The following is a 27,600-nucleotide window of genomic DNA, read 5'->3' on the forward strand; positions in this document are numbered from 1 at the left end:
GCTGAGTTCGTTCGTGTCGCAGCAGCAGCAGCAGCAGTAGCAGTCGCAGCAGCAGCAGCGAGTGTGCCGATATTCCGTTCGTTACATAAAGAAGAGATTTCAAATAGCAAGTTTAAGTGCGCTGCTCGGCGGCGGATGGCATAAATCATTCAGCATTGTGATAAACATTTTAAAGAAGCCAGCGCGACCCACGAAATTTGAGAAACCCATTTGAAATCGAATGAAAAGAAATGTAATGAAATGAGTTGCGATAACCAGTGACTGTGTATCTGGTATATAGAGTCCTATATGTGTAGAAAAAATATGAAATATGAAAAATTTAAGGTGCCGTAACACGGGGCGTTGAAAAAAGTACGTGGGCTCGGTGGAAAAAGAGGAGTTCAAAGAGCACGAAGAGGAGGCGGAGGTGGCGCAGGAGGCAAGACGAAAATGTAATAGAGGTCAAAAGAAGCATTGATTTAACGTGTGCACTTCCTCCCACTTTCACCTCCACTCCGCTGGCTTCCTCTTCCTCAGCTCCTCCTCCTTATCCTCCAGGCCCAACCACCCACCGCCACCCACCACGGTGTCGTCCTGTGTGTCCTGTGTGTGTGCCGTTTTTCGTGCCACGACTGTGCCCTGTGTGTGTGCGTGCCTCTCTCGCAATATTCGCCAGTGCGTGTGCGTGTGTGCGTGCCTCCCGTGTGTCTCTGTGTGTTATAAATAATTTGTTAAAAATTCGTCAAATCGCTTGACGTTTCATTCAATAAGTTTCCTCCACAAAGTCACTCGCCCCTGGCGCACACACACACGCACACACACCTATACCGCCCCGTGTGGCGCCCGTGAATCGTGTATGTATGTGCGAAAAATGTTGATGACGAACCACTTACGTCTATCGCAAGCCCACGAAACCAACGAAACCACCACAAACACAGCCGCAGCAGCTGAAAAAATCGCATGTAACACACCAATACAGCAGCACACCACACACACACACACATACGTTGCCCTGGGACACACGTACTGTTCAATATCCAATAAGAAACCAAGCATAATTACATAATCAAATAGAACGACTGGCAAAAATAAATAAAAATACCGAAACAAATTCAGATACAGATAGAAGGAAAAGTGCAAGTAGAAGGACAACAAAAGCGGAAACCAGCGCAAACAAGGACCTGTCAGCAAACAGGAAAATCAACGCAAAGTGCAGAATTATTTAATCAACGCCAGCCAGTCGTCGTCAGCAAGTGAAACACCCTGGAAACGCCTAAAAATAGAGGACACGCGATAACCAAAAATAGAACGTAATGATAAACCAAAACCAAAGTACCTGCAACAATGAAATTGAGCAAATCTTAAAAGCATAACCCAAAAAAGCAAGCCCAAGATTAGCATTACTTTTAAAAATATACAAACGACTCTCGCTATATACAAAAAAGTGCTACAGATAAACGATATCCGCAAATAAGTTTAAACTAAAAAACCCGTAGTTCGTTGCCGTTTGTTCACCGCTGGAAGCTAAAGATACAGCCCAAGGATATAGAGCGTTATCCCCGTTGAGATAGAGTAATGGAACTAACCTCGTAGTTTGTAGAGAGACACGCGTCTCTGCCCGTAGGACAGCAAACAGACAGCAAATTCAAATAACCGCAACATAAACGCACTTAACGACTAACTAAAACTACCAAGTAGTTGCCTCTCTATATACAACATATATATATATATATATATACACCTACGAGATATATACAAGATACTTAGCCGTAGCGAATCTAGATAAACGCCAGTCTGTATATCTACCTGTATGGATTTATTTTTATAATGCCGCTAAAGCAAAACTCGATCCCATCCCCGAGCCCCGACCCGACCTCCACCTAGGCTTTTCAAATTGCATCTGAATAAGTAACGACAGCGATTAATGCATTAATTGGGTGGCGAAGGACGTTGCCACACGGAGCCGGAGTCCCGAGGAGGGACTGTCGCCGGGTCCGGACTTGGATTCGGATCCTTTGCGTGCTGCTCGTGCCAGATACGAAACTCAAACACAAACACGCCCAGGACCCCAGGACCCCAGATACAAGCGTACAGGACGATATTAAGCTACCTGCTTTGGGTTTCCCGTGTTGCGCTGCCTTGACGTAACTCCGCCTTAACTCGCGTCGCTTCCATTTGCCACAAAAGTGAACAAAAAATAGAAGGCGACCGCAAAGCCAAAACTGCGGTGCGTTCGTTAAACTTTCATGACCAAACATTAACTTAAGCAGGGACGAGGAGGAGGATTGGAGCGGCTAGAGGGTTGGAAGCCAGAGGAAGCAAACCGAGCTGTCATCATCCTGCAATCCCCCCTAGTTTGTTATTTGTGATAAATAATTCAGCGATCCAACGGATCCCGATCCTGCCCACCCCACTTCAGCTCCAGTTACCGATAGCGTTCCTGTTCCTCTGTTACAGTTATAGCTCCAGCTCCAGTTCCAGTTCCAGGCCCCACCATCACATCTGTACACCACCAACCGAATAGCAACAATAACTATACCTTAGAGGATAAACGACATTTATAATCCAAAGTACAAAACGAATAGCCCCGAAAAACGCTGTTAACTAAATTAAAACCAAAGCAGAACTATAAATAGTAACATATGGTATTATTATACACGCAACTCTCAAACAGATAAAGTCATAAAGTCACATAACCTCAAAACGAACAAGCGCATAACGAAACGAAACCGAGCGAAAAGTGAAGAACGATAAGCAATACAAGCAGTGCTGTTGACTATTTTAGAGGCCACCTTTTAGATACCTTCACCCAACCTACGTTACTCAACCAAACACCTAAGAACCCACCAAAAACGAATCGAAAACCTAACCTATAAACCTAAAACCTAAAAAACACGGATAAGGACGACTACGGCGACGGCGATGAACAGCCCCATGTGCGAGTGAGACAGCCAGATAGCAGGATTGCACGAGGGAGAGGGAGAGTAACACAACGAAAAGCAATTTATTTTTGTTTACTTGTCCGTGTGCCCGAGCTCTGGACTTGTATTAGTTAATGCCAAAAATCGAAGCGGAAGTTGCACCCACACCTGCACACTCTACTAGCACACACACACACGCCGCCATGACAAGGCCAAGAATTGCAGCGGGCATTGCGGGGCCTTTCCGGCGGCAATAGCAACACCCTGAAAGGGAATTAAAGCAAAAAAATATAACCAGAAATACCCCCGAAACAACAACGTTGCGTTACGTTAGCGAAGGTGGCGCGAGTGGTTCGATGTGGCTCGAATTCGAGTTCGAGTGCAGGTGGTGACGTGACAGCGGCGGCGTCGTGGGTCCAAGAAAATGCACGTTAAACACACTCAGCGCCGAGTCAGCGGTCCTGGAGCCTTCGGAACCTTTACCAACGATCAACGGTAGGCGTTACCAACTCACTAGCCATCATTGTATGTCCTTGTACTGTTGTTGTGCACGATATACGTTGTACGTTGTACTTGTACCGGTGTGTGAGGTCGGAGTACAGGGTGTTTCCGATCTGCACTCGATCTTTCACACCGCGTTGTACAGTTTTGAGATGAATGTATTTGTGTTTCGTTTTCGATGTGATCACTGGGGTGGACCTAATTCGTTTATATAACCAATTTAAGCAATTAATTTACAGCAAATTAAGGCTAATTATTTTGACTAATTAAATCTCTTTAATGTTGATAAGCGTTGTTTTGTAAAGTACACGTTTTTTTTAGTTGAAGAAATTAATCACAACAATGTGAATCTAAGATTTTTATTTAGTTTAATTGGAATCACTTATTTTACTTAACTGCTTAAATCCCTTTAAGAAACCTGTCAACATTGCGTATGAGTAACAAATATGTTCACCTTGGCGTATGAGTGATGATAATTAATCTAACAGTTAAATATTAGTAAACGATAAAGTGTGATTATAAGCCATATATATAAGAAAACTTGTAATTTTAAGGTCTGAGTCAGAGGTCCACCCTAGCAGTCCTGTTTTATGTGTTGTTCGGTTTGTTTCGTTTCGTTCGTTCCGTACCGTTATGTTCAATGTCTCTGTTCCGTTCCTTGTCTCTTGAGTTACCCTGTTATTGTTGTTGATGTTGTTGCTGCTGCCGCAATTGCTGTTGTTGTTGTTACTGTTCACGTTCACCAGTGTGTGTGTGTGACAGTGTGAGTGAGTGAGTGAGTGCCAAGAGCCCTTTTTGCTGGCCTGCTGTGAACTGATTTCCTGCTCCTGCTCCTGCCACCGCCCACCCAGCGCCCCCACGAGGGGTCATCCGTCACTCCAGTCGATGCAATTACGAAACTAGATTAAAAGTCAAGCCAGGCCGGCAACAATGGCCGCAATACAATGAATCACATCGCTTGAGAATAGTGTCAAAGTACTTTAAGTGCAATCGCACGCAGTGTTGCATACATTCAGGGGCCACTGTACATGTAGTTGCAGTCGTGTGAGTGTGCGAGTCTGTTCTGTGTGTGTGTGCTTCAATGAGCGGAAGCTTTCGCTTTTACTTCAATGATTAAACCACTGACCGAATTTCGGCTGGCATTTGTGTGTGTTTGTATGTATCGATAAGCGCTTGCCGACTACTGCATTGTTGTTGCCAACCACTCACACACACACATAGCTTATTCACCCATACACACACACACACACACACACACACAGGATAACAGACAGAGACGGCGACAGTGAGTGAGTGAAGCAGAGGGCCAGATAAGCTGTTCTTTTCTTTTGTGCCAAAAAGGAAGCCCGATGTTTCCAATTGAGCTAGTTCTAGTTCCACATTTCCATGCACACTCGACAGCAACAAAAACAAAACCCCCTCCCCACACACTCACAGACACACGAACACATACCTGGGCAGGACCTCTAGTGTCTGTGTGCTTTGTGCAGTTAATTTAATTTCTTATCCCCCAAACGAATCTCATTTGAGTTATTTCCCGCTCAGTTTGTTAGTTTGTTAGTTTTCAGTTTTCATTTTCGTTTCCTTTCCTTCATTTCTCGTTTATGATTTCCACTTTGGTGCTCGTCACGTGAATAACTTGGATTTATTTCGTGTCCTTGTCGTTGTTGTTTTGCAGAAAACTTTGCTTAAAAGTACAGAAACGTTGAAAACAGAAAGTAAGAAAAGAACCAGAAAGAACCAAACCAAAAACCAGATATAAGCCACAAACCGCAAATTTTGCGACTCACATTTGCTGTGGAGCGATCCTAACCATCATCTCTGCGAAGGTACCGCCGACCAACATCCGAATTCTCCCCGTACTTTCTCTCTATCTCTCTCTTTTTGTCTCTCAGTGTCTCTGCCTCTCTCTCTATATAGATCGTAGTCTCTGTATGGTACTTCTATACTACTGCTACTCCTACTTATACTAACTACTTAACGTTACCATAACAACTGCAACACTGATATAAGATACACACATTAAATGCTTCTACTAACCTTTCTGCTCGTTATTAGATAACTAACCCGAAAATACCCACACCTCCCTGCAAGTTCTTAGCTTTTGGTTGCAAACCGAAAGTAAATTCATTAACTCTGATGCACTTTGCTAAACTTTGCCAAGCCCGTTCCACGCAGTCAATCGAAAGGAGTTCCGAATGCATCGCTTTAATGACTTTTCCCCCGCCCGCCTTGCCTGCCTAAGATCTTTTGTAAGCCCTCACACTCGCCGGAGACCCCTTAGATGCCACATAAGCCTGATTCCCATATATCACACACGAGTCGCATCAAAATGTATTTACAATTGGCATGTCAATTGGTTGTGATGTAGCATTTCTTTGTTTGTTGACTCCACTGATTTCCCCAGCCCCTGCCCGCAAGCCTGATTTATTAATTGCTCGGCTGTCGTTATAATTAATGGATAATTTGGCTGAGTTCTGGTTAGCCGAAAATCGCGTTATTTATAGTTGAGCCCAACTCTCATCGAGTTCTGTGCCCAGCCGGAAATCTTTTGAAGTCAAAATTTAATTACTGACTGAGCAGTGTATTTAGAATGGCATTTCCATACAAATGGCACGGGGGAACCATTTGTAACCTGTGTTTGATATTCAAGTGACCTTAAGTGGGCCAGTACTAGAGAATTTGGGATTGGTAAGGTTGTTTAAAACCCGTTCTGCTTGTTTACTTAAGCTCATATTTTTGGTAGATATAATAAAAAAATTACATTTATTAAATATTGATTAGCGAACTGTAAAAGCCTAATGAGGATCGTTTTTTTTAAACAATTTGAAAGCAAACATTAAAGAAACCGAAACCATAAAATAGAATAAAATATCGTATGGCCTTCCTGTACTTTCCTTCCATAGTATCTAGACTGTTCTTATAATTATATAAAAGCAAGTCGTAATCATCTTATTTATATGGCCTTCTTTCTGATTCACTTTCCTTTACACAAAGAAATCGTTAATATATATTTGATCAAATAAAATCCGGCTGACTGCAAAAGCCTCCGTAAATTGGCACAATGGTAAACATTTGTGCACTAAAAATGGAATTTTGCGTAATTTGTTTACACGGAAATGTGTATCGAGTGGCATGTTGGGCAATTTGCTTTCAATTTTGTTTGATTTTGCTGGCGGACGCTTTCGGCCCATGAGCAATAAAATGCATATTGAACGTTTTCCGAAATATTTGGTCAGAGGCAATATTAAAATAGTTCGAGCGGTCATGTTGAATAATGTTCCAAGGTTCAAGATCAGCAAAATATTTTACATTTGATCGGGTTCAGGGAAATTAGAGCGTTGCGAGGCGCATTTACATCTCCATTAAGACAGGCATATCGGTCGTAGATATAGTTGTGGGGATCCACATTTGGGGGCTCACAGCTGCACTTGATTTAATATCGATGAACGAAGCGGAATGCAGGCAGGCAGCGACTCAATTACGTACGCCTTACGAATTTACGCTTAATGCCTTCAATTGGCTTTTGAATTATTAATTGAGGCATATTGTGTCTCAGTGGCGGGCGGAGGGGCGGTGGCGATTTCGATGGCGGAAACCTGCTCCGCCAGACTCGTTTGGCCCCCAAATCGCAGCTCTCGAGGATGGGCGGCACATACTCCGATCTCGACGGCTAATCCCCTGCCCGGAGGGCCACTCCAATGCGCCAAAGTTGACATTGGACATGGGCCGCACCAAAGGCTACACGGAGAAAAATGCAGGGAAACTATTATCATGCATATCCAAAAAGCAGGCATAGCAACAAGAGATATAGTTGTTGGTCATATCAGCATTACGAAAGTTAAAGTCTAAGATCAAACGATAAAAAATATTATAAAATTATCAATTTAACAAAATAGGCTAGTGAGGAAAATATTTGGTTAGTGCAAGACCATATTATTATATAGACAGATATATATTTTTTAAAACCAAAATTAAATAAGAGTTAAAATTAATTATGATATTAAAAAAAATTGCCGATTAAGTATCATTTAAAAGAGAATGTACAAATAAATAATGTATTGATATGATGAATATCCTATGAATAAGCAAATATTTCTCTCTGTGCACCCAAGGTTGTCTTATTAGTTTACTTAGTCGAAAAGTGGGTCCAAAGTTGGCAAAAGGGGAAGGGTAACTTTCGACTGCAGCACTTGACAGGTGGCAAACACTCGAAGCCGAGATGAAAAAGCCATCAGATAGGAACCCCGAGTGCTGAAATTCCCCCGAGCCAGACCCTCGATGCTTTCGCCCTGATTTGCCTCTGGGCTTGGACCTGAATTTGGGCTCGGGCCTGCCGCCTCGAAAGTGGCTTCGGGGCAGATTAGGTCCGAGATTGCCAAGAGGCAACCGCCCCTCGGCAGCGGATGTGGATGTGCGATTGTATCTCGGCCGTCGTTCGGTATCTGTGAAGTGCACACTCATCGGCTGAGCATTAGCGTGCAAATATTTGACATATTTACTCATATTTGAACAAATGCCGATTTGATTCCCAATCCAATTCCGATTCGCATTGAAGTTTGAATCAGAATTGGGATAATTGCGCCCCTGGCGTGAGGAGGGCTGCCTCTGCCTAATTGACCGAAATTGATTCGAGTCGATTCCGGGCTGGGAAATGCTGTTTGCTCTGCACCATTTTCATTTTGCCGCCCCATTTTTCGCACTCAACTAGAGCTGGGAGCCGGAATTTGAAACTGAATCGGAATCGGAAAAGTTCGATGCACGCACACCGGGAATAGGGCCTCAATTGTTTTCCCTTTGTTAGAGAACCGAGAACGGGGGCCCATCAGCTATGTCAACAATAGTTTGCCTCACGTTTGGTAGCTGTGATTGCCCAAAGCACAGTGGGCCACATCGAATAGTTAACTATAACATCCATTCCATATATGGTTAGGTACAAAAGGTATATTTTCTATAAAAGAAGGTATATTTACCATAAGAGAAGGTGTGCTAACAATAAAAGAAGGTATATTTTCCATAGAACCCAAATCCAGCCATAATTCGACAATAACCAATGCCAACTATCAGATCATATCCCACATCATATTGTAAATTCAACCCATGCAGCTTCCCTTTCGGCGCCACTGAAACCGCTTTGCTCCCACGCCTTATCAGCCGTGTCCGTCTGTCGCAGCCTTATCTTATCTTGGCCATTTGCCATTTGATTTAGGGCACTTCCGCCGCCCACCGTGCGGAATGATTTCAGCACCATCTGGGCACGCGTTCCCAGCCATATGTATCTCTATCTCCCCATATCGACTCGGTGTGTTTCTTTATCTGTATCTGTATCTCCCTGTAGCAATTTGTTACCGCTTGTGTATCTGTATCTGTATCTGTACCTTTATCTGTATCTGTGGCTCTATCAGTGCTTGGCCTGCGTGCCGCCATACATTAATTTAGTTGAATTTTTCGCGCGATCAGAAACCAGATGAGCATGTCAACCATTGTATATAGATGTCTCTATAAATTGTATCACACATCGCGGTCACATTGGGCACTCGATATGTGGGATAGGTTTTGAAAATAAATTAGATAATATTTTGTAAGACATTTTGGTATAAAAAAGGTCACAACATTAAACTTTTAAATTCCACTTAACGTAATTTGATTCCTTTTAAAATGTGAAAATGAAAATACAAAGAAAAAACGGAGTACTTAATGATTAAGCATAGATTGAAAAAAATCTTATAGACACTTTTGTAGTAAGACATTAAAATCTGCTTAAATAATACCTAGTAATGAACAGCTTAAGTGACTTTTTAACTAATATTCGTAATGATGACACAAGCAAAGGCGATTGCTCTTAGCCGAAAGTAATGAACACGCCTTACCTAATAATCCTATTAAAGTCAGAAGACTGTTTGAGTTAAAGCGAAAATAATTAGCATATTAAGTCATAGCTTAACGCATCTCAATGGTTCAAACTCCAGAACATGAAGCTGGGACTTGTAAGGCTGTCATATCCAGTGTCCTCTGTGCGATGAACTCACATACAAGCCGGGAATGCGATACTCCTCCACCGCCACCACCTTCTCCCCACCGCTCACATGTTGCACAATCAATATTTATAATTAAGAATTTTCTTTGTTTGTCTCGCGGTTTTCCACACTCGCACACACTCTGTTTCCTGCTCACTTTAGCGTGGCCCTCTGAACTCGTCTCCCTCCAATGCTTGCCTGCCAATTTGAAATAGATAAATTTGAGTGTTTGCCAGCGCCGCTGGTTATTTCCATTCCGCTGGCGAGCCCGGTACTCATTGAAGTCTCCTCTTTCTTTCCGCCCCACTCCGGCTCCTCCTCCTGGACTCCTCCTCCTCCAGTGCCAGCCGCGACAACTTGTGCCCGGACAGCCAGCATCAGCAGCAGCACTCGCACTCGCACCAGCACTTGGTGCGCCAGTCTCTGGTGAGTCTCAGCAACGGCCAGCCGGCGGACAGCGTCTCGCTGCTGCGGGCGGGCGATGAGCAGCAGCATCACCTCCAGCAGCAGCAGCAACAGCAGCAGCAGCAACATCTGCAACAGCAGCACCTGCAACAGCAACGTCAGCAGCAGCGCAGCAGCAGCAGCCGGCTTTCGACCAGCGGCATCTCCAAGCAGAACTCCGGGGACAGCCGGAGCGGCCTGCGAATCCTCGACAGCAGCCACAGTCCCGTCAGCTGCGGCACCCAGAGCGTGAGCAGCACTGGTGGCCAGTCGGCGCTCTACGATGCCTGCCACGAGTACTCGCGCAGCTTAAGTGCAGCGGCTGCAGAAGGCGCCGGTGCGCTGCTCAAGAGCCACTACAGTGACCAGCAGTTGGCCAGCCAGCCGGACCCAGACCCAGATCCAGATCCGGAAAGGGATAGGGATCGGGACAGGGACAGGGACAGAGACAGGGACAGGGAGCGTCGCCACCTGACCAACCTCAATCTCAATCTGAACAGCGAGTACGACTACAGCGGGAGTGACAAGCAGCAACTGGTCAACGAGACGTACATCTTCAAGTGCATCGCCAACAGTCCCTCGTTCCTGCGTACCAACAAGATCAAGGAGCAGTCCAAGAAGCTGCGCAATCTCTCCCTAAAGACGCGCACGGCCAAGAAGAAGGGCCAGATCATCTCGAAGTCGAACGCGGTGTCGGATAACTCGCTGCATCCGGGTGACAAGTACCTGAACTTGTATCTGGTGGAGAAGAAGCACTCGCTGCAGCCTCAGGTGGCCTCCAGCTCGAGTTCCAGCCCGCATCCGCAGGCCTCCTCGGCGCCGGCCAGCTCGTCGTCCACCTGCACGAGGGCCCAGCAGTTGCCCGCCTTGTCGGCGGTTGCTGCCCGCCAGCAACAGTTGCTGCTGAACGGCTCGCTCAAGGGCAAGGGTCAGGGGCAGGGTCAGGGTCAGGGACGGCAAACGCTGCCCGGTCATCGGGGATCGGTGAGGAGCGAGGGCGGAAGCGGGAGCAGCCACACCATTCCGGCGACGGGCAAGAGTCCGCCGGTGCCGCACTCGCTGGCGGCCAAGATCAGCAGCTCGGCCAGCGGCAGCAAGAACTGCAATTTGCTCAGCGCCAGCAGCAACTCATGCCACAAGCTGCACGCCCAGGGATCGGGAGCTGGAGCAGGAGCAGCGGTCTCCCCGAAGAGTTCGGTCAGCAGCAACGGGCACCTGAACAAGTACTGCCTCACGGACCTCACGCGCCGCAAGGCCGAGTTCAATCGCCAGCTGAGCGCCCCCACGGACTACACGCACCACTCCTCCAGCAACGGGTCCCAGCAGGAGGGCTCCTCGGAGGCCAACGAGGGCCACGAGCCGGTCGGCGAGTCGACCATCACCGTAGCCAGCGCCGGGGTCGCGTATCCGCATCCCTACTCGTACCCGTATCACCACGCCTCCTCCTCGGCCACAGCGCCCGCCAACCTCAAGGCGTCGCTGCAGCTGCACAGCTTCGGGGGCCACCACCCGTGTCCTTACCCGGCAAGGCCCACGTCCACGTCGTGCACCAACAGCTTCAACCGGCGCCACATCCGCCGGCACAAGAGCAAGCTCGGCGATCGGTGAGTACGGTGCACGGTTAGAAAAGCTTATGAAGATAAATGTTTATTTATTATAATATCATTTCTAAAGAGAGCGGGAATTTTTCCATGCCTTTATTCCGATTTTAAGTCCCCAGGTATTTATTCAAGCTGATTAGGGTAATACTTTCTTATAAAGCGAGCTCTGATTTTTGCTTACAATATGAAAGCCGAATTGTGTATGATTTTAGTTTACTATATTATTATAACACCTGAAAGGTTATAGAACATAGGATAGGTACTTAGCATAGTAAGATAAGTTAAAACCACTGGGTACAATTTTTTTGGTTCAAAGTCGAATTAAGCACTCGAAAGTGAGTTCCGGAAAAGGTTGATTTTAATAAAAGAAGTAATATAACTTAATATAATAGAAAAGCGTCCGCTGTATATATTTTCCTTTCTAGTTATCAATACCATCAGTACGGAAACTAACACAATAATCGAATTACATTGTCAGAGAGTTCTCATAAACCCTAGTCATAATGGAAAAAAATATTCTTTCAAGGAAATTACAGCTCAGAATAGGCATTAAATAAATCATGAAAAAAGAATGAATTCCTAAAAATAGAAGCCTATAAATATAAGGGGGTTTCTGAGTCAAAGACGACTTTTTCCTCAGTCTACCCAGTTCCCCGAAAAGAGAGCGATCCATTCAAGACATTACCCCAGCTTACAAGTGGGAATTACGCGTATGCAAAGCGTCTGGCCGACTCCTACCGGTTTTTTTGAGTGCTTTTGTTCGCTCTGCTTATCGCGGGGCATTTGCATAATTCCATCGTCGCAGGCCGAGATTCCCACTCCGACCTGCCTTTCGTCTCGGATCGCGCAATAAACTTCTAATGGTCGTCGAGCAGTGAACTCCCCACTGGAGCGGATCGAGAGTTAAAACGCCAGTCGAAAAAACCAAAAATCAAAGGGTTCAAGCCTCCGCAATCGGTGTGTGATAAGTGGTTTTGTTTAAAAAATAAATATATAATTATTATAAAGAACTCTTATGCATTCAAAAAAATTCCATCGGAAGAGAACAAACAAGTTCTTTAGTGCTTTACGTGCCTTGAAATAATTTAAAAGAAAAACGTTAAGGGTAAATTCAAATGCTTGAGTTGAGTATGTGAATATAGTAGTTTGAGTTGTACCAAAGTAATGTTTCATAACAGAGAGTTCTGATTAAAATAATCCGATGAAAAAGGAGTCCTAATCAAGTTCTTCAGCAATCGTTTGTCATTCTGTGATTGCGAATCGTAATTGAATCGATAAAAGAGATTTGGGAATAGGTATCTAAATGGTAAAGCGGGGCGGAAAAGCGGCTCCATTATCAGCCAGATTGTGAGGGATAGAGTAAACAACGTTTCAATCGGACAGGGTTGATAATCTGATTCCACAATTTGTCGCGGGCACAATCCACAAATTGCGACCGAGAGAGAGACCCCGACCTGGACACCTCCTCCTAGCCGAGGCCGGTGATATCCAAACCGAACCGTTCCCATCCGGCACCCCTGGCGAATGGCAGACCGCATACATTTGCATAAAATCCAGACATATTTGCGGATCATTGTTTATATTCCATTTGCTGTTTACTGTTTTCGGATACTTTTCGTAGTTTTTGTAGTTCTCGACTCGCGTTGTATTGTGTGTTGTGTGTGCTTTTATTGGCATCAATTTTTGTGAAGACAGCCCGGCCGGGCAGCGAATTACAAGCAGCCATAATTTGCGTCGTCGGTCGTCGCGAAATCAATTAAAAGGCAGCACAAATTCGTTATTTATTTATTGTGCAACGGCCGCGGGGTTCAGAACAGGTTATCAAGTCGCCGCAGCATCAGCAGCAGCTTAATAAAAGTCTGGCAAAATCAAAAAACAAACACTAGTAGCCGTAACAGCAAAGAGAAACGGAAAAGATACAAAAAACAAACTAGAAAATGAAGATACATCCCAGCGTCAAGTGCGCGGTGTCAATATCTCAATTATTTAATTAGGCAATTGCCAGCCAATTTCGGGCCTTAGCTTTCGCCCTCCCTTCTACTCGGAAGCAAACTGCAGTTCCGCGGGCCAATTGATATTCGAGGTAAGAACATCGCCAGCATCGGCCAGCAAACACAACCGGCAAAGTAAACATAAAGAATTATACGATCCCATAGACCCCCGGCCCCTCTGCTGGGGCTCGAGGACGCCCGCCGAGCGATTCGATTCAGATACGATGCCATCCATTCCATTCCGAAAAGCGCTACGAAGTGGCAACGATCTGGTCTCGTTTTCGGAGTGTTTGCCGGCGATTTCCAGGCGGTTTGCGAGCGGCGACCGCTAGTCGCAAAAAGTTTGCCGCTGTAATCACTCCAAGTACCCGGTTCTGGGCCCTACTCTATATAGCGCGCGCTTGCCCAGACTTCTCGGATTCGAGACGGTCGTTCGGTTGGTCGGTCGGTCGGTCGCTGGGTCGGTCGGTCGTTCCGTCGAGTCATATCCATATCCATCAAATCAGCGGAAAACATCTGCTCCAGCACGTTTCCCAGTTGCCAGCCCGCCGATGGGATAGTCTCGAATGCCGAACATCAAACAAAAACACTGCGAAGTGAGATAAATTCGAAACCACAATTAAGAGATGTACCCATCAAAAGCGATTTGATTTGTGTAATGCAATAGTCGGCGCGGCGGCTCAGTGGCCCACCAGCGTGATAACAATACAAATAACTAATAAATTCATTAGGCTAATGCCAATGGCGGCCAAGATTAAATTAAATCAGCTTCATCAGGCTTAATTAAAACGAAACTTTCCCATTTAAAAGTACACTCAATTGAGTGTGAACAAGCGAAAGAGAGCGGTAGTAATAATAGAAGCGCCGACACAATTACGAAAGTATTATAAATACACGAAAATATCAGTACGCCAGTACGCCTAGCCGTGACGCGAAAGCCGAAACCAGCGTAACCACGAGCACGCGCCTCCATCTCTGCCGGGCCCTAACAATGGCTCTGTGTCCATGTCTATGGGTCTACACACAGGTCCGCCGCGAACGTGAATAATATCCGTACCACGCGATTCGTCGCCCGGTGCTCGGTGTCCAGCATTCGGTGTTTAGTGCCCAGTGTTTGCTGCTCCAAAAAACGCAAGCGGCGGCTAAAAGTATCTCTGTCAATACTAGGAGCGGGTGAGCTGCTCACAGGGGGAGTCGGATTCGGATTCGGGTTCCAGTTTCTCGGGCTGCCGCCCCGGAAAACCTTGACAATCACCGTCTAGCGGGCAAGGTGAGGGCAGCGGCCGTCGCTCTGATTCAGCCTGCATAGTGCGTGTGCCGCAATTAAAAATAAACAGAAACATCAAGAAAAACCAGATAGTTTCGCGGATCACAGGTTGGACTACCCGGCAGCGAAGTCTTTTAGTTAAGATCGTAAGGTGACCAACAAAAAGAACTTTAAATTCGTAACAGCTTAATTTGGGATAGTTGATAACGTGTGGCAAGTAAAATACATATTTTTAATACATTAATACAATATATAATTGAAAATAAACAGAAACATCAAGAAAAAACAGATCACAAGTTGGAACACCCTGCAGCGAAATCTTTTAGTTAAGATCGCAAAGTGTCCAACAAACAGAACTTTTAAATCGTAATAATAGATTATTTTGGTATAGGATCAGCTGATAAAAGTGTGGCAAGTAAAATACAAATAACCGGCATTTTTAATAACTTGAAAGCTGAAAATTAAAACATAATATTCTGCAGCGAAATATTTTAATACATTATATATTTTTTAATGCAAGGAACATTTTGGAAATACAAATTAATTTAAAGGTAACAATTTGAGATCACTTGAGGTTGGTTTATATTGCATTTTTGTAGTTTTTTCATTGGTTTTTATAAGGTGTTAGGGAAATAAAAGTATATGTGGCTGCTTTGTATCTTATTTCTTAGCTTCTAGGAAATGCTTTTATAAAATATACATCGGTTTTTTTCATATTATATCAAGATAAACCTTTGTATGTGATAAAAAGTATAAATTAAAGTATAAATATCAGAAATAAATGCTTTAAAAATAATACAAATAAACCGGTTCATGTATAGACTTCCTACAGATTGCCTTTGAAAATTCTAAACAAAGTTGCACTCGAAAAGACCCCGAAAACTATAATACCCGCAGTGAGGCATAAACGTACCTTCGCAATCAATAAAACCGGTGGGTTTACCGCCACCGACCGTCCCGCCCACCCTGACACCCCATCTGCGTAGGTTCACTTTCGTTTTGGACAGCCCCAGCCTCATGGCATAGTTTAGTGTAACGGAATTTTTCGAGGCAGCAGTGTACTACTTCCGTGTTTACAGACTCCGACCTGATCTTCCCAATGCCATTTCAGACTGCTGAGCGGGGACAGTGAGGAGTCGGTACGCTGCTCCTACTGCTCGGTGCTGAACGTGAACGAGAACGACCTGCGCATTTCGTTCGAGAACACCTGCACCGACTCGCTGGTCACCGCTTTCGATGATGAGGCCCTGCTAATATGCGACCAAGGAACCGAAATGGCAAGGACAAAGGTTTTATATGTACCACTTGGACGGGACGTGCACATCCCAACTGACAGCCCATCGTCATCGCCCGACCCTGACCTTGACCACCGACCAGGCACTGGGACTCGAACAGCCACAATCTAATGAGATTCCACCTCTGATCCCCCGCAGGTACACTTTGATGACGTGTCGTTGTACGGCACTCCGAAAGAGGAGCCCATGCCCAACATACCGATCGTGTCGGAAAAAGTCTCTGCGAATTTCCTAAAAAGTCAATTGCAATCATGGTTCCAGCCGACGGACAACCGACTGGCCATGAAACTGTTTGGCAGCCGCAAGGCCCTGGTCAAGGAGCGCATACGTCAGAAAACTTCCGGGCACTGGGTCATACACCCGTGCAGTTCATTCAGGTGGGTCTGCATGGCTTGAAGCCGCACAATATCATCGAAAATGTACTATACAAACCTTCTATTCCGACAGGTTTTACTGGGACCTTTGCATGCTTTTATTATTAGTAGCAAATCTTATTATCCTGCCAGTCGCAATATCATTCTTCAACGATGATCTGAGCACACGATGGATTGCCTTCAACTGCCTAAGTGATACTATTTTTTTAATAGATATTGTAGTCAATTTTAGAACAGGTAATGCACACTCAACCGAGCCGAACTTACTAACAAACCCCCTTCCGAACCGAAAACCCCTTCCAAGACTGGTACCATGTCCCCTTTGAGTACTGCGCCCCTGCTTAATCGAAACACTTTCGACCGAATGTCTGATTTCAGGAATTATGCAACAAGACAACGCTGAACAAGTAATATTGGATCCAAAGCTTATAGCTAAACACTATTTAAGAACTTGGTTTTTTCTCGATTTGATTTCGTCGATACCGCTAGATTATATATTTTTAATTTTCAATCAAGTAAGTCAATGTATTTAAGAAACAGTACGCAACATTTTAATTTAAGATTATGAAATTGCAGGATTTCTCTGATTCTTTTCAAATATTGCATGCCGGACGAGCCCTGCGCATCCTGCGCCTGGCCAAGCTGCTCTCCCTGGTGCGCCTGCTCCGCCTTTCCCGCCTCGTGCGCTACGTGTCCCAATGGGAGGAGGTCTATGTGAGTACACCCGGCTCATTTTGGCAACGCTCGATCGTTTAGTTTCCTTAGTTCCGTTTAGTTTCGTTAACGTTCCATCTTTAGTTTGCATAACAATGTACCTACTGCCCCTGGTTTTCAGTTTTACGACACATTTGTACAATGTATACACAGAAAAGATGATATAGGGGTTCTTGAGAATTCCTCTTCTTATGTAAATCGTTTCGACGCTTTTGATGTCGTATAATTCTAACAACCTTATCATAACTGATGATTCTAACTGGATAATCAGTTCTGTTCAGGTTCTTAATTCTTCATTTAAGATTGAACACCATAACATAAGTATGCCATATTATTTTACAATACGAACTGTTGTTTTTAGTTCCTAAACTAAATTTATATAAAATAATACTCCTATTTTTATACATTTTTTCTGTGTATATATGCGTAACCTTTTCCGTTTCGTCACGACATTTTCGGTTTTACTCCAGGGATCCTTGGTCCCTGAGCGACCTCTCTTCAGTTCCGATTTCCGTTTCGTTTGCTCCAAATTCTCGACCGTAAGATCAGCATAAATACTCGTTCACTCCACACCACAAAAACAGATTCGAGGATCTAGGTTATAACTAGGCAACTGCAGTTAGGCTTAGCACAGTGGTCAGTGGTCAGTGGTCAGGGGAGTATCTCGAAGTACGTCCCCGAAGTGCTCACTTTTCTTTGTTACATGTGTACGTACATGTGTGTGGCATCAAAAGTACTTTAATTGTGGATGGCGCGCAGAAATGTTCAAACTATGTATTTTCTTTGAGTTGTTATCTGGAACCTCTGTGTCTATGATTTCCGTTAAACGTTTAAATCCTTTGCGTTCGATTACCAATCGTTTTGTTTACCAAGTATGATATACCCCCCTACAACCTATGTGTGTCTATAAAGTCAATCAAACATAGAACCAGACAATCGCTGTACCATAAGCCAACTCAGTTTGTACATTATACAGTTGTGTGACCCCGATGTTTGTTTCGTGTTGTGCGCCTGCTGCGCTTCGGGTCCACCAGACCAGATCCAGAATTATCCCCCAGGCCGATTACTGCAAGAACAAACCCATATCTCACACAACACACCACACACCCACACCAGCCATATTCGCAACACACTCAAATCGAATCGAAAGTGTATACCTGTATTTTTTTGGGTTTTTCTCAAACCATCTGACGCGCTCGCCAAGCTTGGGAACTCGTTCACTTGTGCCGCGGGAAGACTCCTTTGCTTTCTTTCACATTTCTTCAGTTGAGTCTTCGATTTATCGCCTCTGTTGTTCTGGTATTCGATTTTCGATTTCCTATTCATTTTCTTGCCGACTTTGAAGCACTCAAATCGATATTCTTCATTGCACCTTGTACAATCTTTGAACTTGAACTTCTTTAAAGGCATTTCCGCAACTCAAGGGTTGGGAAATGCTCCTACCCTATATCTCTTATCCGAAAAACGATATCCCCACCCACACCCCCTAGATCCCAATCCACCCCAACCACACCACAACCCATGAGATACGTACAGCTCCTCGAGCCCCCAGTAAAACTTGCCTAAAATTGGAAACCACCGTATGTTATGATTTATGTTTATTTTGTTTTTGATGCGCTCAACTTAAGCGATGAAAAGAAAAGTATTCTGCTAAGTGCGACTAACAACGTATGATGCTTATGAAAATCAGTTTAAGAACAACAACAAAACAAAAATAAAATAAACAAAACAATACAAAAATCCAACCTAGCTGAATCAGGGCCTAAAATACATGTGTATATATGGTTTTTAGATTCTGCAGAATCTACAGAAAAAAAGTGCTGATCGCAGAGGGAGAATGAACAGAAAAGACAAAGATGGCTTGACAAAAAGCAACCTAATTCTCAAGGTAAACCATCCAATAAAAGTAACAACCCAAAATCAAAATCAACAACACAACAACTTCAGTATATATTGATAAACAAAAACCAAAAGCCTTGATTGATTGATTGAAATTATGATTATGTATTATTGGTGCAGCATAACTCATGTTTTGAGGAATGTCTGGGCCAACATTGAGTTTTAGTGCATAATTTCGTTCGATTGTTCGTTCGTTCGATTGTTCGTTGATCATGTTTGCTTGATTTTAATGTTCGTTCGTTCGTACGTTCTGTAAATTTTCTGAGACTGCCTTTTTTACATATTGATTGATTGATTGATATTGCCATACATAATCTCTATTTCTCATTTGATGCATAATGAAAATCTCGTTCAAACGATGAAGAACAAGAGAGTTTAGCCCAAAAGCAGCAAACGAAAAATCATGTTTTCATTTACAAATCTTCGGTACGACACCGAAGCTCTTTTCATGCTCTTCACACGACGTAGAATCAGTCAGAAGGATAATGTAATATATTTCGCTAGATTCCGTAGTTTTTGACTCCATGCATGGGCATGACCGGAAATCCTATCGTACTGCTATATCTATCATTGTGATCCACAGATTAGCTGGGTTATGCATAGATCTCTGCGAAGAGCATGAAAACGCCACAGATCTCAGGATATATTACGGATTCGAAGTGTATAGTGCGTTGAATGCTTTTTGCTTAAAGGAGACGAAGCAGCACAGATAATAATGTTACCACTGTAAAAACACCAACCAATCTGCACTATACTATATAGTATGGCTGCTGCTGCTTTCGCTTTAGGTTTAGGCATTAGATCCGGACACAAAGACATTTACTACACACAGACATCCAATATAGTCAATCGATCTGAAGCAGGAAAACTGATCCAACGACCAATCAGATCGAACACGAACACTGTACTATATCTAGCCACATACTACTCGTATTCTATAGCATACATTTGTGGGCCGGTGCCAAACGCTTTCCACCTATCCTAACCTATATCGTATCTATCGTACTCAACTTAACCTCACTTTGATTGACACTCTGTTCAATGCTTATGCTTTTGTGCTGCGCGCTTTCCGCTCGATCTCTCTCCCCGAACTACACAGAGAAAATATAAGTTTAACACGGATTTCCCAAACATCATTCAAGTTATTTGAACAAATTAGTAACATTCAAAGAATTCAAGGGATATAACTAATATAAAAACATATCTTTAACTTCTTGGCATAATTAATCAACTATAAATAAAGCTGATAGAAAACATAATTTGTTAAGATCTGTGATTACGTTTTTCTCTGTGTAAATTCTACTCCTTTTTGCTTCCTCTGCTACCGTTACTTGTTGTTTGGTTACTGTTACTGGTTTGGTTTTGGTTTCTTCAATTTTTTATTTTATCCGCCTCTTCTTCCTTTCTTTTGTACAAACGATTTCAGCAGGAGCGCGAAAATAAATACAAAGAGAAAGCTTTTTGAAGTGACACCCACACACACATGTACACGCACACATGCAGCTACAGCCACTGAATTCTTGAATGCAACAACCGTTATTTTATTGTCTCAATACCGCTCCCTCGCTCTTTCTCTCTCTATCTTCTCTCCAGCTCTGTGTTCCTGCTCTTGCTCTATGTTTTCGTTTACCGTTCGTTTGATTTCCGTTAATTTCTTGTGTACATTCCGTTGGTTTGTTTACCGTACTTTTACCGAATTACGTAGTTCAATTACAATTACTAACAACTGCGAAAGTCTGACAAACAAAACCGCTTTCATTGTAAAATACGAGTTACGATTTCGGTATTTTGAACGTTTGAACGGCTTAGTGTCCATAATTATGTTTAACAAACGTAATACAAAACAAACAACAAACAAACAAAAGTAAAGATGAGCACTTGTACCATAAACTAGAAGCTGATTTTGCACCTATTCGAAATGTAGAAATGGTTTGACTTTGAATTGATTGAGTTTTGAATTGATTGCTCAGGTTGTACACTGTACACAAGTACACCCAGTACACCGGACACTGTTGTATTGCCTAACACTAGACTAATCTTATCTTACGTTATCTTATCGGATGTACTATGTACATCGACTCCGAACCGCTCTGCTCCGATCCGAAGATCTGGAGACCTAGGATTACGTGTATGCGTATCCGTTGCATACTTCATCGGGCAGAGTGGGGAGATTGAGTAATTTCTTGTTTACTGGCTGTGGTTTGGTTTGTTTTTAGTTGCTTTGATTGGCATAACGCAATAACTGTTATATTTCTACCGGTAGCTGGAAACGCAAAAGACGTCACCAATTGCGCCTAGTTGCAAATAAATTTTTCAAAGTTCCAAGTTTAAGTTCCTCGTTTGGGTTTTCTTTCTCTCGTTTACTTGAGACATTTGGTTTTATATATGTGGAACTCACACCCCCATATGTAACACACGCATACACACCCACACCAACACCAACACCAACACACACATGAACACACACACAGAAACACAAACACACACACACGAGCGGTGTTGGGCCCTGGTTGACGTGCACTCTTTTTGATTGACCTCTCTGGTTGCAGTTCCTCAATATGGCCTCGGTCTTCATGAGGATCTTCAATTTAATTTGCATGATGCTCCTGATCGGCCATTGGAGCGGTTGCTTGCAGTTCTTAGTGCCAATGTTGCAGGGTTTTCCATCCAACTCCTGGGTCTCCATCAACGAGTTGCAGGTCGGTCCACATCGGTAAACCCCTTTCTAGCTGGTATCGGTATCTAAATGGGCTGTTCCATTACAGGAATCGTACTGGCTGGAGCAGTATTCGTGGGCATTGTTCAAAGCCATGTCGCACATGCTTTGCATAGGCTACGGCAGGTGAGTTAATGTCCCTAACTACTTGAGCTAACTGGTAACCATTCAATTACTACTGTCCCTATCTACTCATCTTTGAAGTGACCCCATAAGATTCTAAGAAATGTCTTTATTTCAACAAAATATTGTTTTATTAAAAAAAGTGTCTAACGCTACTTTACTTCTAAAAAAAACTTGTTCTTTTCTCCCAGATTCCCACCACAATCACTGACAGACATGTGGCTCACGATGCTGTCGATGATATCCGGGGCCACCTGTTACGCATTGTTCCTCGGTCACGCGACCAATCTCATCCAGAGCTTGGACTCCAGCCGGCGCCAGTATCGCGAGAAGGTCAAACAGGTGGAGGAGTATATGGCCTATCGCAAGCTACCGCGCGACATGCGACAGCGCATCACGGAGTACTTCGAGCATCGGTACCAGGGTAAATTCTTCGATGAAGAGTTGATACTTGGCGAGTTGAGCGAGAAATTGCGCGAGGATGTCATCAACTACAACTGCAGGTGGGGGATCTGTCACAATCCAGCGACTTAAAAATTATTTCTACTTTCAGCCCTTAATCGTAGTATAGTATCCTGTAGGATTAGTATTTTGAAATATATCTTAGTCCACAACTAATATAAATCAATGCTTTAATCTGCAACAGATCCCTCGTGGCGTCAGTGCCTTTTTTTGCTAATGCCGATTCGAATTTCGTTTCCGACGTAGTTACCAAACTGAAATACGAAGTTTTCCAACCAGGTAAGTTCCATCACCTCTTGGTTTTAAAACGTTATTGCTAAACAATTTCTCTGCCTCCTTCAGGTGATATTATCATAAAGGAGGGTACGATCGGTACTAAGATGTACTTCATACAGGAGGGCGTGGTAGACATTGTCATGGCCAACGGCGAGGTGAGAAAAAACCCAGTGGAACTCCGTTTGATCCCTGACTAATAACCAACTTTCCAACCAGGTTGCCACCTCACTGTCGGATGGCTCTTACTTCGGTGAGATCTGTCTGCTGACCAATGCGCGTCGTGTGGCCAGCGTGCGAGCCGAAACCTATTGCAATCTATTCTCGTTGAGCGTGGATCATTTCAATTGCGTTCTGGATCAGTATCCGCTGATGCGCAAGACCATGGAGACTGTGGCCGCCGAGCGGTTGAACAAGATTGGCAAGAATCCAAACATAATGCATCAGAAGGACGAGCAGCTGAGCAATCCGGAGTCGAACACGATTACGGCTGTGGTGAATGCGCTGGCTGCCGAGGCGGATGACTGCAAAGATGAGTAAGTTGGCTGGGGATTCAACTATAAGTCAAAGAACTTGTTCACCTTATTTTGAGAGATATTCTAGATATCATCTTCAACACTTCACTTTGTTTAAGATATTCATATCCTTGTAAACCTTATATACCAAACTTGTACTTTCAAATTTGTACCAGTAGTGATGTTAAAATACAGTTTTTCTTGATTATTTAAAGATCTTTAAAAATGAAAATGTTTGCTGATTGTTCGAACTCCGTTTCAGTGACATGGATCTCAAGGAGAATTTACTGCATGGGTCAGAGTCGAGCATTGCTGAGCCGGTGCAGACGATACGTGAGGGTCTGCCGCGGCCGCGGAGCGGAGAGTTCCGGGCCCTGTTCGAGGGCAATACCCCATGACACTGAGGAGCGTCGACGAGCGGTGCCGGCGGGCATCGGGCATCCATCTGAGCCAGCGATCGCTGGACACTCACTCAACTAAGCCTACACCCATACCACACACAGGACTCCACACTCACACCTCTCTCACACACACACACTGCGTATATAATAATTTAGTAAAAGGAACCCCAAGACGCGATAAGAGTACACTAAAAAGAATCAATTTATGGTAGACACTCTATATATGCAATTGCGATTTAGTAGAAAACGTATTAAAAACGAAAAATCCAAAAAAAGATAAAACAATTACACAAAAAATGTCCTCAATAATTATTCATAATTTCAGCTCCGCTAACTGTGATGACTTTAATATAAGAATCGAAAAAAATTAACAAAAAAAAGAGAAAACGAGTACATACAGAGATAAATTATACGATAGAGAGAACTCAGCAGCCAGCAGAAAGATCAGAAAATCACAACCCACAGCCATAGAATGTTTGCCACCCCACACTCAAAACAACACACCACACACACCCAATACACCAGACATATAAAGTAAATCTACATATAAGTTTTATGCCCACGATATTGTAACGATAACGAAGTGAATAGACTTTTGAATTGCTACATAGGCGTTAGTCCTATGGACCTACTACAAGAACACTCAACCACACGCAAGCGAGCACACCTGTGGCTGGCCAGGTGAACGGGTCAAAGGGTGACAGGTATCAGGCATCAGGCATCAGGCGACAGGCAACAGGTTACAGACATGCATCAACTTATGATAAAATCGAAGCGAAGCGTTACAGCATACCAAAACATATTTATGCGCGTAGCTATTATGTACTCGAGCAACCAACAAACAAACAACCAAACAATTATGTATTATTGCGATTATATAGCATATTTAAATACGCATTGCAAAAAGGGAAAACATAACTCAGCAATATACAAAACAAGAAAACAACCCAAGAAACAAAGCAAAACAAAAAGAAAAGTATTTAAGCAAATTTAACGAATGCGCATTAGTAGTTGAACTATTAGTTTTTCACTCACTAACAAACAAAACACCACTCGACACACAACGTAGTAGAGAAGCCTCAACAAAAAAAAAACAAAAAACAAATGAAAAATATATTAAAAACCAACCTCAGGGTGCCGTCGTTTCAGCGGTCACCAAAAAATAAAAAAAAATAAGAACAGACAAGAAACCAACTATATACACAACATATATATACAAAACATAGACAATGTTGTCTTTTATAGGGAATTGTTAAAGCGCCTCAGTTACAATTCAAGTATTTATTGCGGGCCTGCCGCCGAGCAAGATCATGATTTTCCATTCAGACTCCGAATTTCCGTTCGAGATACCACATTTAGTTGCCAGCGAGATATCTTTTGCAAGTGGTTCGTCTTTGAGTCCTTGGTTGTTTTACTTTCGGACATAAATCAGGCGAAGGACAGCGACTTGTTGAGGGATTTATGTAACTTAGTATTTTATTACACGTAAACTAATAAAACGAAAGCAGAAGGACAGCGTTTGCCTTAAAATAATACGATAACGAGTTTTAATGATCATGATAATGGGAAACATAAAAAACAATTTGACACTCCATGCCGAGACGTAATTTTCAATGGTCAGTATGATTGAACGCTTAATTATAATGATAGGGAAAAACAGTTAAGCGGTGATGCTGCGAAGCACCCAACCGGAGTCGATCAGAGACTTATTCAAGTTTATAACAGGCACTGCGTCCGGATCTATTAGTACAAGATAGGCAGTGTTGTTCTACAAAAGCAAAATGATTTTTAAGATTTGGTGAACGTGCTTTTTATGTTTATCCACTCACCTGTATAGCCTCGACTTGTGCGTAAAGTCTGCGATAGGAAGACATGTTATAGAAGAACTTAACGGCCTCTGCCGACCAGACCGGTGCCGTCAACTGAGTAATATAAGCCAATCGACCGGCCAATACTTGCGCCGGCAGCACTGCAAACTCCTTCAGCAGAAACTTGACGTCCTTGTGGCTCACACACATGAAGTTCCCAGTGTCGACCAGCTCCACTTCTATAGTCATCCTTGTGTTATTTGGTCGGTAACTTACTACCTTGGCTCTTTCCCACACACCCGAGATGTTGTGGCGCACGACGCACAGGTGATCTGTGGTTATTAGGCACAGCGGCATGGTGTACTTCTCCGAATCACGACTTTCGTAAAACATTCTGAAATAGAAAAGGGTAATTAATTTGAAATGCTATATATATTTAGTTAAAGTATAGCTTACTGCATATTGGCGGTCAAGGCCTTTAAGTCATCATACTCTTCGTTATAAATCCAAAAGTTGAAGCTGTGTGGGTTGTCCATCTTCACCAACTGCACCTCAATGCGTTCTTCCAACTGGATAATGGTCCTAATGTCGCGCTCAGGTAGCTTAAAGTCAAAACGAACCGAATCCGTGGGATAGTCAAGTCCTAAAACTCTTTCGTCCTTAAAATAAGAAGCCTTGACTAAATAAACCAAAAATTATAATTAATCAGGATGTGTCCTACCACAGCATAAGCTGGAATAGCATTTTCATCGTCCCCATCATCGGAAGACTCATAATCATAAAAGGACTCTTGAGGTTCTCGGAGCTTGTCAATATTCTTCAAAATTCCGGACGTGGGCGAGGGATTAGCCTTGAATTCTGACAAGGGCTCAAAATCGGGCACCACTGCCTCATTCTCCTCCTCTGAATCTTTAATTTCGATGACAGGAGCCTGCTCTTCCTCTCCAGAGCTAAATGGGTCTTTTACAAATTTCTCCTCGTCAGTCTCGTATATCTCGTATTCCTGATTATCTTGGTAACCAGTTGGAGGAGCAGGGATCACTGAGAGGTTTTCGAAAGCTTCCACTAATTCCTCGGTTTCATTCTTCAACTCCTGAGGTGGATTTTGCTGCTTATTCTCAACAGGAGTTTGGGGCCTTGAAAAATTCTGTTGCTGACGATTTTGTTTTTTTGGGGGCTCCACTTTCGGGACGTTCTGCGTCTGATTTAAAACATTTGACGGTGCAGGCTTTGCATTCTGTGTAAAGTTATGCGCTCTCGGCCTTGGGTTATTCTGCGGATAAGCATATGGATTATTTGAATTAACCATCGACAGAAGATACTGATAATACTGCAGCGTGTTGTAACTATATAGCACCTGCTGCTGACCGGCGCGGATCATGGCATCGATATTCTCGTAGACAATAATCGGTGTGTGGCCGGAATACAGCAGTCGATTGTAGTTGGGATACGAAACGGGAATGTGATGCTTGACGGGTTGCTGGTAAGTTCGGGGCGGTACGTATTTGGAGCTCATCTTCCGCACGCTTTCGTTTATGAAGACCAGATCGGATTGCTCGGAGGCGTAGCAATACTTTGGTTTATGTCGATTTCTGGACCTGCCGGTGGGCTTCTTTTGGCCGTGGACTAACTTCTGTATGTGCGCTGATTTGTCGGTGGTGACTGCTGTTATCAGGGCCATGGATCCGTGGCCCATCACCTGGGAAGTGGTATAAGTCAATATATTGTAAATAATTGTGAATATACCCATACCTTGACCGTGTCGGGGATGGATCGGAGGAAGGATTCGGCGTCCTGGAATCCCAGCTGCAAGTAGGGCACATTGCAGCCTTCTTCGCTGCGGTAATCGCGCATCAGCTTCTCGATCGTCATCCGCCCGGGTGAGGACACCACCAGCGAGTGCACCACCTTCTTCACAAGGCTCAGCACGCCGCGATCATCCATGCTGAATAAATATGTGTGAACTATTTATTTTTCACTGCAATTTCACAAATAAAAATGATAGCAAAAAGCGCCCACGCTTCGAATTGGAAAGCCCAGCTAACTGTAAACTAGGGTTGTCAGGCATACCTATGTTGTGTAAACGGTCACTCTAGATCTTCAGGAGTGTGTCATTGCTAGGTTAGCGGATGCACACTACTTACTTGGTTAGCAGAGACACCCTCCTAATACTCAGCGTGTTTGTTATCGATAGCAGATTATCGATAAGGCAGTGCTGCCAGACTTTCAAAATTGTTTTTAGCTATTTGGCGCCAGTTTCAAAATCGTATTACCCAAATAATTACTATAAAATACTTTA

At 43.6% G+C, this 27,600-nt stretch overlaps 2 protein-coding genes across 11 annotated transcripts; one reads left to right on the forward strand and one right to left on the reverse strand.

Moving 5' to 3' along the window:
- Window positions 1-25,028, forward strand: LOC108036344 (potassium/sodium hyperpolarization-activated cyclic nucleotide-gated channel 2). Of its 9 annotated transcripts, none has more exons than XM_050888244.1 (16): window positions 1-324; window positions 1,054-3,395; window positions 9,760-11,466; window positions 15,833-15,998; window positions 16,155-16,393; window positions 16,464-16,627; window positions 16,769-16,905; window positions 16,952-17,104; window positions 18,897-18,992; window positions 21,553-21,702; window positions 21,769-21,845; window positions 22,034-22,345; window positions 22,489-22,583; window positions 22,647-22,735; window positions 22,797-23,113; window positions 23,355-25,028. In XM_050888244.1, exons 2-16 carry the CDS (start codon window positions 3,325-3,327, stop codon window positions 23,488-23,490), a joined length of 3,909 nt encoding a protein of 1,302 aa, XP_050744201.1. In that variant the 5' UTR covers window positions 1-324; window positions 1,054-3,324; the 3' UTR covers window positions 23,491-25,028. The 9 variants fall into 9 exon arrangements, with proteins under 9 accessions (XP_050744201.1, XP_043948132.1, XP_016967901.1 ...); XM_044092197.2 differs by having other exon boundaries at window positions 1-232; XM_017112412.3 differs by having other exon boundaries at window positions 1-232; window positions 16,967-17,104.
- LOC108036220 (tudor domain-containing protein 7) lies at window positions 25,012-27,338 on the reverse strand. 2 transcript variants are annotated; one of them, XM_050888248.1, is made up of 6 exons: window positions 27,054-27,336; window positions 26,659-27,000; window positions 26,023-26,574; window positions 25,758-25,960; window positions 25,323-25,695; window positions 25,012-25,261 (listed from the first exon to the last, which is right to left on the reverse strand). In XM_050888248.1, exons 1-6 carry the CDS (start codon window positions 27,243-27,245, stop codon window positions 25,154-25,156), a joined length of 1,770 nt encoding a protein of 589 aa, XP_050744205.1. In that variant the 5' UTR covers window positions 27,246-27,336; the 3' UTR covers window positions 25,012-25,153. The 2 variants fall into 2 exon arrangements, with proteins under 2 accessions (XP_050744205.1, XP_016967701.3); XM_017112212.3 differs by having other exon boundaries at window positions 26,023-27,000; window positions 27,054-27,338.
- Between the last annotated feature and the right edge of the window lie 262 nt (window positions 27,339-27,600).

Source organism: Drosophila biarmipes, chromosome 2R (genome assembly GCF_025231255.1).
Source record: "Drosophila biarmipes strain raj3 chromosome 2R, RU_DBia_V1.1, whole genome shotgun sequence".
In the NCBI taxonomy this organism is placed as follows: Eukaryota; Metazoa; Arthropoda; class Insecta; order Diptera; family Drosophilidae; genus Drosophila; species Drosophila biarmipes.